The following is a 15,801-nucleotide window of genomic DNA, read 5'->3' on the forward strand; positions in this document are numbered from 1 at the left end:
ATAGGATTTCCATAACCATCTTTCAAACAGAAATGCAATTCGCTGCATTTCTAACAGCTGTGGAAAGAGTGACAAATATGGAAAAAAATGCAGGTAAGCATGCATACTGCAAGGTTTTTTGTAATTTTTTTTTTCCTAAGACAGTTTACTTATGAGGAAGTATTTCATTTTATTTCACAAGTCTATGCAAACTACTTACATGAAAAGTATTCAAAAGACAGCCCTTTTGAATACTCAATCACCAAGAATTACATGTGAAATGTAGCTTTTGTATGCAGGTTAAAACTTTCCACATACGAACAATGCTGCAATCCTCCTTTATAACAGAAGGGAATGGATTATTAGAATGCTATTCCTAAAACATTCTTCATTTGAAAGTAACTATTTCATTAATAACACTGTTTTTAAATGAGTCCTTCTGAAAGCAAGCTTTCAAGATCATCCAAAAGGAGCTTATATGCATGCTTTGTTTTCATTGCTAAAGTCACCCCAGTGAACACTGCTCAGGTCTATGGTTTAGGTATCTGTAAAGCGTGATGAGGATTCTGAAAAGATTATTTTTTTTATCGAAGAAGCCGCTCAACTTCCTTGGACTTGCTTTCTTTTGTTTTCCTCAGTAATGCCTGTTTTATAGCATTGATCTTTTCATCAAGTTCAGCCAATGAATAGTTCTGCTAAAAGAACAAAATAAAAACCACAATCATTTACATCTTGTAATTGCTAGAGAAGTGGCCTAGCACTTGATACTTGAGGTCACTGCATATTGCACTAAATGATAGAAATCCTTTTGCAGAATTGTCTGAATCTAGTCTACGGCTATTTAAGCTTGAAAGAAGAAGAATGTAAACTTAGAAGAAACTGACAGTCCTAATCATGGATCAATATATCCATGCTACTTCCATTAGATGCTTGCTTAACCTATTCATAAAAAACCCAAAAATCCTTTGATGGTAAAACACTGGACGAGACTATCTAGATCTTGTAGAACCCAGCTCTACAACTGAAGGGGTTTTTTTCTATTGCCCAACATCAGTCTCCTCTGTGCCCACTTAACCTGACAATTTTTTTTATCTCTTCTTACACAAAGAACTGGTCATCATCCGTTTTATAAAAATATTTCACCCTATGGAGGATTTTTTTCTTGTGTAAACAAGCCTCAGATGGCCCACATCCCATTCTAAGCATTCTCCCCAGTCCATCTGTCTCCGAGTGTGATGGCTGGTAGGAGACAGTGTTCCAGCTACGGTCTCACTTGCACTGATGAGAAATTCCCTCTTGTGGCCTAAGGTACACTGTTAATGCATTCCCTTATGCGATGGTGTTGTGAAAATAGTAAGTCTTACTAATTTAGGTTAATATCTGCTATAATGTCAGGTGTTTCTGCAACACTTTTGCTGAGCCAGCCACTTCTACTTTTATTGTCTCTTCATAAACCGATAAAGCAAATAAAAAAAACCCAACACCAAACCACAAAACAAAACCAGAAGCCATTACTAGGAGGCTGATCAGAATTCACAAATTGCTTGTTACCCCTAGCTTGATTAACATCATTACAGATTTATTTTATTCTATCATCCTTCTAACTGGTGAAAACACTAACTAACCTACCCTAGTACAGACTCTTAGAAGACTCATTTCATTGTGACACCCATTAACTTACTTTCTCCTTCCCACCCTTTCTTTGCCAGCAAGCTATCCAATACTGATGCAGCTATTTCTGAGAAGTTAGATATTTGCTTTGTAGAGCTTCTGATTACTTTTCACTCAAAACATCCTAAACTTAAGGTAAACAAAAGTTAACAGCACTTACGTGGGGAGGTTGAACCTTTCTCCTCTTGCCAGAACAGCTCTAAAGAAAAGACATAATCAAAACAGACTTAATGTTGCACTGACAGAGGACCACAAGTAATTCTGTAACAACATTGACAAGAATCTTTAAAGTACAGAAAGAACAGTGACTGCCATTCCATGGATTAAAGAAATCTTTTTCTAATTAAGTGTACTTTGGATCATGAGAAATACTACTGGAGAGCAGTCAGAAGCGGTTGAAGCTTCTCCATACTTGGCAGCCAACAACTATCAACTTAACTGAAGCTTCCTTCAGACAAAACCAAGATCAATATCCAGCTTTTGAAACTGTCAATATTTTTCTCCCTAAAATTCTCCTGTATCTACACCAATATTTATGCAAAACTTTGGGTAAAAAAAAATGCTAATTACTGTACAACACTACTATTGCCACCATCACAAATTTTTCCCAGATCCCCATTCTAGAGAAGATCCTAAAGCACGTTCTGTGGAAATTTCACCTTATGAAAGTGTATGTTTTAACTTCTAGTTTCCAACAACTTGAAGAAATAGCTTCACAAATAAAGGACTTTATTGGTCTCCAACACAAACAAAAAAGTGAAACAAAAATTTATAATATCACTATTGATTTTTAAATGCTGACTCTTCTTCGGCTGCTCTCAAGGGAGAAGATACAAATTAAAATATGATCAACAGTAAAAGAGGCATTCTTACTGTTACATGGGAAAAGAAGGAAGAGCAAGATAACGGACAAGAAATTTCTATAGCCAAGCAGAGCCTGATGTAGTAACAACTAATGTTCTCTTTGTCCTAATCTCCTTTGGTGAACAAAGGATAAGGTTTACTATTCAGAAAGAGAAACAGGCCAGGATGCCATTGGAGATGGCAGAGATGGCAGAGACAGAACTCTGCCCGAAAACTAGCAGCAAAGAAATCTAAGTCATGGAATCACATGAAACAATTTTTAAAGGGTTTACTCTCTCATCCTATTGGAACAGTTATTTCACATAACTGATCTTTAGTAATCAGATCATGGACAGAAGCCCAAAGGATTTCAGCTGATTTAAGCCATTAATGATTTGTATTGAGATCAAAACTTTAGTCAATTTTCTTGTCATTAGAAACACTTTAGATTTTAAGGCGGGGGCAAAGGGGGAGAAATCCAACCTCTATAATACAATTCTTACAAATTAGTTAAGCTCGGGTGGCTGCAATTTTTTTCCCCCAACAAATACTATTTTCTCTAATGAGAAACTAGGTAGAAATATGAACGTATATAGATGGTCCACATGAAATGTAACCATTACACCACGCCAGAGCTGTCTACCAAAAGTGTCTGCCCTCTAACTCCTTAGGGTTTTGCCTCTACATCAAAGATTTAAGCACAAGAGTCACGAATGCATTTAGGTATGCTAAAAGAAGTTGAGAGAATTTCTTACTACAGATTGAAAATATTCAGGAGACAGTCCTTCCAGCTCAAGGATTTTATCTTCAAGCTTCTTAATTCTCTGATAAATGTCTCTTGGTACAGGACCACCTAAATATACCAGTACAAATACAAAGAAATTGGGAAAAGCACTTGAATAACTTTTTAAACTAAAGATTGAAAGTTTTACAGGTGAATTCTTTGAGTCCAGCTATCAACCAGTAGCTGAAACAAAATGAGTGGATGGGATAATAAAAAGGAAGGGTAATTAATATGATTCAGGGTAAAACCTAATTGATAAGCCAGTGCAGTCAGTGAAGGCAACAGACAACTTTATGCAGGTGGCTGAAATACGTCTGACAAGGTTCCTGGAACAACTAATGATCACTCTTACAATACACTGGTCACACACCAAATGTTACCACTTCAAAACTGACAGCAGCATCAGGAGGGAGCAGATGGGATGGCAGACCACACATGAATTCAGTACTGATATCTAAGATTGTTCTGAAGGAAACCTATCTCCACTGAGCATCAGAGGTTAGAGGACAGGTACGAGTTGTGCTTAACAATGAACAGCATTTGCCTGGCCATAGATGGGAGAAGCAGAGGTGGGGAATGTGTGTGTGGAATGGAGCAACAGAGCTTTGGAAAAAACCAACCAACGCCCTCCAACCAACCAACGCCCTCCCCCCTCCAAATAAAACCCAAAAAACCCAAACAAAAAACCCAACAAAACCCACAAAGAGCACAAAAACAACAGCAACAAAAACCCCCACCTCAACCCATTTGCTGTTCACAGCTATACTACAGCAGCTTGGGCTTGTTTCCCCACGTAAGAACAGAACTGATCAAAAGATCAGCCTTAGAAAGCATCTTATTCATACTACATAGTATTCTATAAACTGAAATCACTGTTTATCACAAATAACTACTGGCTATCCCAATTAAAATGATAGTCTGGTTCTGAACAGTAGTGACAACCAAGGCCTCAGCAAGCTTTTACTTCTTCTCTTGCCACCCATTTCCATTTATTTCTAGGTCTGTTAGGTAAGACAATTCTATTCCACAAACTACTGAAATAAGCACTAATGAGTTCTTTTACCATTCATCTATTTCCTCACTTCAGACAGACAATTTTGCGGGTACCTTCCCTCCTTCAGTTCTGCTCTCTACTCATCACTCAGCAGCTACTAATTAAATCAGCTAACCTCTGACTCTTCTTAATATTGCTGTCTCTTAATGTAAAGGGAAAAGAGCAGTACTAGCACTAGACGAAGCTGTTCTGAAAAACAGTAGATGAGTCAAGAACAACTCTTTCAGTCATCAGAAACAAAAAATGGTGAGCAGGTAGCTGACGCAGGTTACCTGCTCAGATGAATACTTTTTGCACAGCTGCTGGGCTAAGTAACAAATAATCTTGAGACTTTCCCCAGGAATGCTGATTTGGACAGGAGTTGAGCTGGAATTGCACACTTTCATCCTCTTCCCCTATACTGTAGTTTAGCTGACCTGCTCCTTCAAACAAAATTATGTCACCTATTATAGGCACAACCTGGAAGCAAGAGCCCCTCCTTAGCTGTCCCCAGTAATTTTCTCTGATATGTATAAACTCCAAAGCTACTACACATTATAACCTTAATGCTGGCCAGCCACTTGCAAATTCTATTTCCATGCACAAAAAACACCTTATTTTTGAGACAGCTATACAGCTAAGAGTCAAGCTCTGACTGCTGCCTCAAACAATATCTAGGAGTATTCTACTCTCCTTCCCGCCAAAGGACTTTGATCCAGTATGCATTCACAGGAATCCACTAACCTAGTCAATGTTCACCATATTCTTAGAGAATGGATTGGCATCTATTCAGTATTCAGAAGACAAAAAAAAGTCAGTGTGTGTCTGTAGCGTGCTGTGTAGAACATTCACTTTATTCGGTGAAGATCTGGGTTTCTGTTCCGTTTTGAAAACATTTTTCAGGAAAAATACAGATTCCTCCTTGATAAGTGCCTCATTGATTTATATTCTAGAAAACTGGGGCTGGGGTGAGGAAAACAACTACTTTAAAAAAGTCAGTAGCCTGGTGGCTATGGCATTTATTTTAGTGAAAGGTGTGGACTCATGTTTGCACGGCTAAAGGGAAGTATTGACAACGACTTTTCCACATTCTGGGAAACAAGCTTCTCACCTAATTGTATTTCAAGAATCATCTACCTTTAGGAAAAGGTTTCAGGTTGTCTTTTGGGTTCATCCTATCCCCAGCCCACAAGGTGTCCATGAAGCAGGACTCAGTCCTAACCTCAGCTTTTCCTGTTCAGTGAGCCAAGGCAGAGGGGCTCCACTGGCTGTGGAGAATCCCTGCCTGTTTTAAATCCCATTCTGAATGCCTCTCTCTCGTTTGCCACCACATCAAGTGTAGATTTACTAACTCAGCATCCTAATTTGGGCATAAAACTGGGTTCCATTTTGGGCATAAGAACCTAAACATTAGATTGTAGTACTTGGGATGACTAAACCCTTTAGTGGATCTATCCACTGTTTTTACAGTCACAGTTTTTATAGACTTGCAGTTTTACTACAGTAATGATAACTGTAGTACAAGCTGGCACACCAATGTCAAAATTAAACCATGATACAAACCTGTTTGTAACCGTAAGTGTGCTTCAATGTTTTGCAATCTCTCCTCAACAGCTTGGTTTCCACAATCATGAATGGGTACATTGGCTTTGTGACTGGACCCATGTACTCCTTCAGATCTAGTCTGAGGTCCATATGTATTTACTACCCTAGAAACTAGGTAAAGAGAACACAAATTTAACATATATGCACATGAAACATGAAGTACATCTAACTAAAACAATCAAAATATTAAAATATGAAAACCTGCATTAAATCAATTTCACTCCAGTTTCTCGCGTGGAGGGTCCCACACACATTAAAATCAAAGGTTCAAGTAGAAGTACTTTCCTACTTTTGTATGGGTGACTAAACTAAAAAAAACCCCTAGGACTTTACATATGCAAAGTAAAAGAATTACTCATACATTCATGTAGAATGGCAGTATCAAGAATTTGTCATCAGCTGCTGATAAATAGCAGAAAACCTGCTATCTATGTCAGCAGTTGCACATGTGAGCTGTTGTGAATGCAAAGAAGAGGCCAGACCTAGTATTACAGGAAGCATCATAAATACATGAAGATGAGGGGAGGTATACAACTAAAAGAACCGCTACGAATTTCAGCAAGGAAGTTCTCTTCTAATTTTTGTTATTCGGGTAACAGCTTTAATGACTCTTCAGCTGCTTCTGGGTCTATCTTCTCCCCCTGCTGAACCATGTCTTCATCAGAAGATTTTGGTCACTTGTCTTTAAATCACGGTCATTTCTCAAGTCCTTCCTGACAGGACTACCGCAGCGTACTGCACACTTAAAGACGACGTTGGCAATTCCAGACACTGAAGCACACACCTTCTTAGCACTTCATGAAGACCACATGTTACATTCTTGCTTCAGCTTATGCTGGTTTTACTTCCAATTCCTTTCTAAGTGTTACTCGTATTTCAGTTATGAACTGTCTGGGTTTTAGTTACTGGAAGTGCAAACTTTTCTTTTTTCCTGTAATATGCTACTATCCAAGTTACAAACTAGCACTCAGTTTAAAAAAGTGACTACTGAAAGGGGTTCTTGGTGAAAGATTCTAAACTCAAACTCACTTCCCCACCTCCCTCTTAGCTCACCAAACCTTTTAATGCTTATACCTATCATCGTGCTTCACAGTATTCTAGAATTCAGAATAATGAATTGGTTTCTAGAACCAGTATCAAGTGGATAACTGAATACTACCATTCTCAAAAACGGAAAAGAGGGTTACTTTCATTCTCATTTTGGAGATTTTGTTTGTTTGTTTTTAAACACAGAGTAACTTGTGTACGCCTAGAGAGCAGTAGATGGACAAGCAATCTTTTATGCATAACTTCTTTTGGACAATCATTTCTACACTACTTACTCCTTTCCAAAAGGTAGTACAGTGGTAAGCTTGCTCCCCAGCTTGTCACTTCCCATAAATCTGTCTCAGAACTTCCACTGTGTCCCAAAACTATTTCCTAATTCAATATACTTACACCGACTAATGAAAAGGAGAAGATAATTTTATTTAATCTCAACTCCTTAACTGGACTGCTGGCTTCACCTTAGAAGAAAAGCTAAGAATTGTTCAGCTTCTCTGCCCTGCTTTATCTTTTGCATCTTTCCTTTCAGACAATGAAAATGGCTACTTTGTTTTGGTCTTCAGTGCATAACCATCAGCTTAATGAAGCAGTTATGGGATTGAAAGCCTCGGAGAAGTAAGTGAAGATGAAAAAGTATTCACTAGAGTAAAAAATCAATACATTAATTTTGCATTTTTTGCGCATTCTATAAAAATGTTTTAAGTCAAAAATTCATCAGTGCTGTTCTACCTGGACACTCTCAATATATGGATATTAAAATAGTTGCTTACCCTTTATATGGCTTTTAAATCCAGGATAGGGTGTGAAAATTGCATCTGTTCTGGCACAGCTATTTTCTAAATAAATAATAATAATATAAAAAGTGAGGTCCTAATTATGTTTTTATAATTTAAAATATTCTAACCATCATCAGCTTTGAGGCTTTTAGCAAATCTAATTAAAATTTTTCATACAATAAAAACATCAGAAATACGTCATTCATTCTATAAACACTTGCTCATTAATACTGTCACACACTTGCATGGACCTACTGGTTTTAATTGGATAAGTCACTTATTTAAATGTATGCACACGTTTATATAAAAGTTTATTGGATCAGGACCAAATTTCTTCCAATTTACATTTTATTTGGTTCTTACTTTTCACTGTGTTTCTCTAACTTATTTCTTTCTTCCTGTACAGAAGTCTTTTCCCTGCTTACCACTGTTATTCTGTTTTTATGTCCTTTTTTGAAACTGTTCTCCTATTTTTAGACTGGTCTAGTTTACTCATCAGCATTCTTTTCTCACCTTCCTGCATTTATTCTGATGCCTGCGACTTCTTTCATTTGTTTAACCAAAAAACCTACAGTACAGACCATCTTGGTTTATTCTAATGTTTATATTTTAATCTCTGTTCATATACACCAAAAAGTTTTACGCATATTTTATTATACCTGAACATACAAAGCAAGGTCTTATCATCATTTCTTCTGTACGTAATTAACAATTTTAGGAATCAGTATTTTACTATCTAGCATATTCTACTAGACTTCTGATGTCATTTTCATTCCAACTAATATTCAAGGAGTTAAACTCTCTTCCTATAAAGCTTACTGAACAACAAGCTTTGATCTCTAAAAGCCTAAGCACATCACAGAGACAATGCACATCTGGGTTCACAGGTACTTAGAAAATGTCTCTGTACTACTTATGTACATAAAAGTGTCTTCACTTTTAAGACGCGTTTGGTTACACAGTTACTGATCGTGCTAATGGGATCCAGCCTACCAGATGGATTTAAGATCTGTTATAGATACAGCCAATTGTGCCAGTTGGTGCATTAAAAACACCAATAGCGTGAGTAATGTTGAAAGGAAAAAGTTATTCTAAGTAGCTAGCAATTCAAATTGATTGCAAAAAATACTTCTTTGTAATTCAACTACTATTAAATTAACTTCAATTCGAATATGCAATTCACAAGACATTTCTGAACTGCAATTCTGTTGACTTTGGAAGTAACATCTAGCTAAAACATTGGGAACAATAGCTGCAAAATAATCTGATTTAAGATCTCAGTTCTCAAAATGAGCACAGCAATAGCTATAATCTTTCTGTATGGGATGCATTAAACAGACAAAAAAAGAAAGTAGTCAATCTGACAACATCTGCAGAGCACATGCAAGTTCTTAACTTTAAAACAAAGTTATGCTTAAAATAAGTTCTGTTTTCAATATAGAATAGTACTTTTGAAAAATAAAAAAATAAAAAAACAACTTAGATTGCTATGAAGATTAAAGTCTGGCTAGCCAGTTACCTTGATTACAATCAATAACATTGCAAAATTCCCTGACAAAATTTTCATTGATCGATCTCAGCTTGTTTTCCCTCCATGAAGGCTGATATCCGCCTGTCAATCTGCAGGTAATAAACATGATGGCATATATCTATTTCATTCTTTAAATTTAAAATTTAGAAAGGTCTTTTTTTTTTTTTTAATTTAGGTAAATCACTTACTTCTGCTTTTCCAGCTTTTATTTGGACCACCTCTGGATCAAAATTAATATGAGCATCCTTCAGATCTCCCAATTCGTAACTTGCATATTTTTCTTCAGTCTGACAGTTACCATCATAAACATCTAAACTTGTTTCACAAGTTTGGCCTTCTGTTTTACCTGCAGGTTCAACATGGCCTATATTTTCCTCTTTAATCAATGACTGGAGTTTTTCTAAAAGAGGCTGAACAAAGAAAACAGTATGTTAGGGTTAAAAAAAAAAAAAAAGCCAAAAAATCCCCAAAACAAAAAGCAAAAAGCCAAGTACTATTACAATTTCTAAAACAGACCAACTGAAATAATTTTAGGAATTACAACATCTGCCTCTGAAGGAAAACAGTAATAAAATAAAAAAAAAAAAAAGCAAAAAGCTATCGTTCCAATACTGTGCACACCATGATTCTGGCCTTTTTGACCTGTGCCTTTTAGAGGTTTGTATAAGAAAACTCCCAAATTTCTGCGAAAATCTGCCTGCTACTAGTCTGTTACTAGCTAAATCAAAGCATCAATCGTTGGCACCAATGCCACTTAATTAACATGTCATTCAAATGCCTACTCAGAACAGTAAGGCTTAGTATTTTCCCTCCTTAACATGAAAGCCAATGCTTTCACACTGTAAAGCCTTTACTTTATCACCACAGCACTACATTCTCCACTTGAAACTGCGGTTGCCCAAGTGAATGAGAGAACACAGACATGAAATATATAGGTGTTATCCTGAACACATGCTTTTCTTGACACGGTTGATTATCTACTTAGGTCATGAAATTAAATGAGAGAATGCACTGACATTTGTAGCAGCAAAAATAAATGCTTATTATTCTACTGCAATAACTCTTACACACGATGTAATAACAAAACCTCAGTACATATATATGTCACACACCCTTTTTTAATTTTTACCAGTTTCATCTAGTCTGAATTCCGCTGCTTGTTTTCCCCTCTAGAAATGATTTTTTTTTTTTTTAAAGACAACATGATTTTTACCAGTCACATTTCATGAAATGGAATCAAATTCCTACTTGCAGTGTTCTTACAGTTGGATGTAATTTTTACTTGCTTTTATCCTGCATATTTTCTCTTTTTATCACACCAAAGATTTGGTGGATGTCTGGAAAACATAAAGGGTCTTTCTTTTACCTACAGACAAGCAAATACAAGAACTTCCTTTTTCACCCTGTCAGTACTACACACTTGAAATAATTCATTGACTAGCTGAAGCAAAAAACTGGTATTCAAATCCCCACCTTTTACAGATGAACTATCAAGGTCAAAACACTGTTCAGTTACCAGCTGACAAACTGCTCACCCTCCCTGCCATGCAACTAAATTACATGTACTTTTGGCAGGGTTGGAAAGTTTCAAATAGTTAAAAGAAATGACAGTAATGGTGACTGGCTACTTGGCAAGATGAAACATTAATGTCAAAGAAATTACTCTTTAAAAAAAAAAAAAACTACGCTGAAAATATATTTAATTGCAGTAAGACACTCCAGGATGTGTCATGCTGGGATAATGCCACTTCTTGAACCACTGAAAGCACTCCATGAGCCTCAAAACTCACCCAACGCATGGAATCATTATCATAGCATGACACACACCTGCCGTGTCTTATTGCTTAATTATAACCCACCATAGATGGAAATGTATCACATTTACAATGCAAGTCTAGAAATCAATGAGGCTGCATTTATTCAGCCTGCTCACCTACAGTGGCTATTCCCACCACTAATCTGAAAAATCTGTAAGTGTGAGTACCTATGAAATACCTACAGTGGAATCCCAACCATATAATACTTTTGCATTCTTTTTTGTGGGACATAGCAACATAAGATCAAAACGACTGAAATTTTACAGTTTAGATAATATAACTACATTCAGTTGTTGATCACTTTTGTCAAGTCAAATGCGTCCAATGAAATATTTACCTGCAAACATAAAATATGCTGCTGAAGTGCACTAAAGAGCAATGTTGGCTGAAGTGCTGATATGCTTTGAAGCTTGCTCCAATCAATTACAACTTTCACGATATCGTCTCCAAGGTTAAGCTTCAAGAGGGCAAAACAAACACAACAAAAAATTATGTTGTTATGTTGTATTAATGTCACAAAAGTATACAAGACTTCTACAGGACAACAACTATGCTCAATCTCGTATAGACTCCATTTTGATATGAGGACATTGGAGAGTTTTGACATTAATTATAATGCAAGCAGCTGTCATTTTCAAAGTAAGCTAGTATTTGTAGAGTATATTCAAAAATGAAAAATTCCTTACTACCTCATCACATTTGCATTGTATTAACTTGATCTTCAACTTCAGTCAATTCTCAATTCAATTAACTATCATACGAAAACATACTGTTCATGTTAACTGCTCAAAACTTTTCTTTTAACAGATGATAGAACCACCAGTAGGAAGAAACATGCACCCAGGATGGCAGTCTCCTGTAAGTTCATGTATTTTATACTGAGATTTGCAAGGCTATCTATGCCTGTATGACCAAGGTCTTCATACTGCACCATGCCACATTCTTGAAATTTTTACCTGCTGCTAATCCAAAGAAGGCTTTATATTAAAAATAAGTGTTCAAAAAAAAAAATCTTTAAAAAAATCTCGAGGTTAAACAAACTCTAGACTACACAGCACCGCTATCAAACCCATTTCCAAATCACACTATTTCCCTTTATATGCGTTCAGATCAAAATAACAATTGCCATAGTCTATTCTCTTTGCCAAGGAATTGCAGTATTTAACTCCCAAAGCAATAAAGAGAAACACACATAGTGAATCTGAAGTTTTATTTAAAGGAACTATGTATCTTCTATAAGCTAAAATTAAACTTTCACTTTCTAATACAAAGCTGATTGTTAATAATCACTAATGAACTACACACTTTCACACCCACCTTTGCCATTTTTGTTACACTAAAGCTCTTCTCAAGATCTTGAAGTAACGAGCACTTTCATTTCCCAAAGCCAAACAGGTTGCTCTCCAACCAAACAACCCGTAAATGATCCCCCAAATTCTGAATACAGCTAAAACTCTTGTTTAAAATCAAGAGGACCTACAGGTACTCTGAGACACAGAATTCTCAAGTCATATGCATATGTACGTCTACATCTCATTCCTTTCCAAAAGAAAAAGAGACCTCAGGCAGATGACAAAAGTAACCTTTAACATACGGTCTAAAGATATCTAACTTCTAACAGCATCAGATATTATGGACAAGAACACAGAATGCATATGCACTTGTTTCCTGAATCCACCACACAGTGTATGAGGAAACAATGAAAACTAAACACAAGAATGCCTCCATCACTCTTAAGGCAAAGCAGTGGATACTAAATTGTTCTACATTAGTTTTAAACCCCAGCATTATCACAATTTTGTGTGTAAAGAACTAAGCCTCAGCCTTCCTTCTTTAGTCAAAGAACAGCCTTGTTAAATCCAGTGTTAGATTCCAAATTACATAGCAAAGGAGATAGTCTGACTAGATATATAATGTATTTTAGAAAATTTTCACACAAATAGTTATTCCTGTTTAGTACTTAAACTACATAGGATGTAGGAAAAATAATGTTTTAGGAAATAATAGTTTTGAACACCTTACAAAAATCAAGAATGTATTTAGAATTTAATAAGAATAAAACTTGAAGAATTAAGCCACTGTGCATATGTGATCATCTGAAGCATGTATTTCTTCCCAAAGTTTCTAGAGTAACATCTGCTATACACAACATTACAGTCCGCTGACAGGGTAGAACAGGCGTAGATGTAAGTCATCGTAATGAAACAAAATAGGAGCCCTACTGCAATTTCCTACTAAGCCTTCTTTTTCAAAAAGAATCAGCTGTTGTGTGCCTTCATATCATAGCGTGACTCCTGTCCAGGTGGTTCAATGTACAAGAACAGTAGAGCTTCTGACTTAAATAATTTAGAGGCCAGTGATATTTTAAACTCACAAACACTGTTTTTAAATATAAGTAAAGAATAAACCCCTCCTGCATCCAAACATGTTTCTAGAACAATAGAATTAGTTTTCTCAGTGTTTCACATCCTTCTACCTGTAAGAACTGTGACAAGCAGGTTTATAAATTCTGTGATTCGGTAACTTCAAAACCTTTGTATATTTACAAGTCCACAGCCTATTCTGCAGCAATTTACAGGATCATAAGTAATTTCAGCCCTTTGAAATTGTTTTATGAAAGACACTGACTGTCACTTGGGGTTTAAAGAACTTTTCACGACCAGTCATATCGGTTTTAAGAGTTGTTATCTCCAGATGTCCTCCTAGTCACTATGCTGCAAGCGACTGCTCTAGTAAAAAAAATCCTGTGCCAGAAATATTCCTGTTTACAGTCCGACCTGCTAGCATAAATCCAACTTAAACTACTATGACGGATCACAAACTGTGACAGCTAACAATCTGGCACATGTTCACTCATCTCTATAAAAGGGAAATGGGGAATCAGTAGTTTCAGTCAAAAATGCAAGACGTATTGCTAGAGTCAGTAAGCTGCTAAAACACCACAGTTAAATCTACCAGAACTCAAGTGCTGGCAGACAAGAGCGTAACTCAACAACTGGAAACAATCATGACTTCTCAGCTAAGATGGAACAACCAGACCGCTACTCATAGTTCAGTGCAGTGCACAGTAAAATGGGTTTGTTGTCATGGAAAGAATACACTCCAAACGCCAATGGAGACAATTTTACTCTGCACCATAACTACTGTAACTCTACTGAGGGAATGTAGCAACTCTAAACTGGTCTGTTGCTATCCGCACAATTGCCTGTGCCCACCCAAATATTGTTATAAATCACTAAGCTCTCTCCAGTGAAATGCTAGACATAGAGCAGACTTTGGAGAACAAGTAAGCTACTGAAGAGGAGAGAGAAACTAGAGTGTTTAATGTAGTTTTGAAAACAATTAATTAAGCTTGTGATGAGTATTCTAGTTAAGAGCTTAGGAAACTTCTCCTTTATTATTCTTTGTGTTTTTCATAAATACAGGAGTTCAATTTTTCACTCATGCTAACACTGTAAGAACAACAGTATGAATGACAGCACCACATCTGGATAAAATGACAGTCACTAGTTCTTCACTGACTACATTTAGAATTTTCACCCGGAAGAATTATGGGATAGTTCGTCCTCAATACATAGTTTTCCTGTCTCAGTAATCCTATGAATCAGCGGTGTATGATCATCAAGTTGTTTAGCACTCCACCCCTGTTCAAAAGCTAGGGTAGTTTTTAATCACTTTAGAGATAGGAAAACTGAGACTTTTACTAGTCAACGCCTGAATTTTTAGGCTCTTAATTTTGGATGACTTTTGTTTGAAAACAGAGACAATTACTAGCAGACTTTGAGCTCAGAAGCAAATATTATACACAATTCTATTCAGATGAGAGGCGAAATGCTCTAAAACATAATTTCAGATCAATCAGCAGCTACTACTAAACTGCCTCTGCATATAACAGAGTCCATTTCTGAGTATTTTTGTAACATAAACATATATTAAGTTATATTATCTCCCACAGATATTGCTCATCATGTGGCCCCAAACCTTCAAACTGCTGTCTAATTTCAGAAGCAAGAGTGTGCTTCTACTGCCTTCTCAGAACTACATATATGCTTCCAGAGTGGAAAAGGAATTAATCTGTAAATTATTTATGGTAATAATTTTAACTAAAACCTTCTCCTGATAAGGGCCTCCCACCAGTACCGTAATATCTGTTAAATAATTCATAGCCATTACTAAACCTAAAGTAGGTGTTTCAACTTAAGTACCACAGAGCAAAGCTGCTTTAAAAATTCTGACCCACTGAGATGCACTGTGTGTTTCATAGTATGTTACCAAGGCAAGGCTAACTTCAAGCTCCTGATCATTTATTTTGATTTAATGTACAGTAATCTTTTAGTACCTTTTCAATTCAGAATCATTAATTGTTTGGATACAGCAATTAGACAGACTGCAGTTTCTCATGGGAGAGATCATGCGTCAAACTACACAGTGACATGAGACGTCCCGTCAGCAAGAAGCAAAGGCACGGCCACGACTATGAGATGCAGCAGCAGGCCACGCACCCTGGGGCTGCCCACGCCAGGAGGGATGAAAAGCAGGATCCTGCCCGGGCCCCAAGGCAAGGCCTCCCCCGTTTATGGCAGGCTTCTTTTCTCTCCGGCGCCGTGTTTTATCCCTGGAGGCCAGAAGGGCCCCGCAGGCCGGGGAAAAGCAGGAGCAGGTCCTGCCCGGGCCCCAAGGCGAGGCGAGCCGGGCGCGGTGCGCGGCCCGCGGCCAGC

At 36.9% G+C, this 15,801-nt stretch overlaps 1 protein-coding gene across 1 annotated transcript in view; it reads right to left on the reverse strand.

Moving 5' to 3' along the window:
• Positions 1 to 557: 557 nt before the first annotated feature.
• Positions 558 to 15,801, reverse strand: part of MBIP (MAP3K12 binding inhibitory protein 1) — a 121,281-nt gene continuing 106,037 nt past the window's right edge. The window contains 9 exon segments of the mRNA XM_009290407.2: positions 558 to 674; positions 1,811 to 1,849; positions 3,249 to 3,346; positions 5,874 to 6,026; positions 7,730 to 7,795; positions 9,255 to 9,306; positions 9,308 to 9,355; positions 9,455 to 9,676; positions 11,421 to 11,540. Coding sequence (XP_009288682.2) covers positions 564 to 674; positions 1,811 to 1,849; positions 3,249 to 3,346; positions 5,874 to 6,026; positions 7,730 to 7,795; positions 9,255 to 9,306; positions 9,308 to 9,355; positions 9,455 to 9,676; positions 11,421 to 11,540 — 909 coding nt within the window. The 3' untranslated portion in view covers positions 558 to 563.

The sequence above is a fragment of the Aptenodytes forsteri genome, unplaced genomic scaffold (assembly GCF_000699145.1).
Source record: "Aptenodytes forsteri isolate BGI_AS27 unplaced genomic scaffold, ASM69914v1 Scaffold108, whole genome shotgun sequence".
In the NCBI taxonomy this organism is placed as follows: Eukaryota; Metazoa; Chordata; class Aves; order Sphenisciformes; family Spheniscidae; genus Aptenodytes; species Aptenodytes forsteri.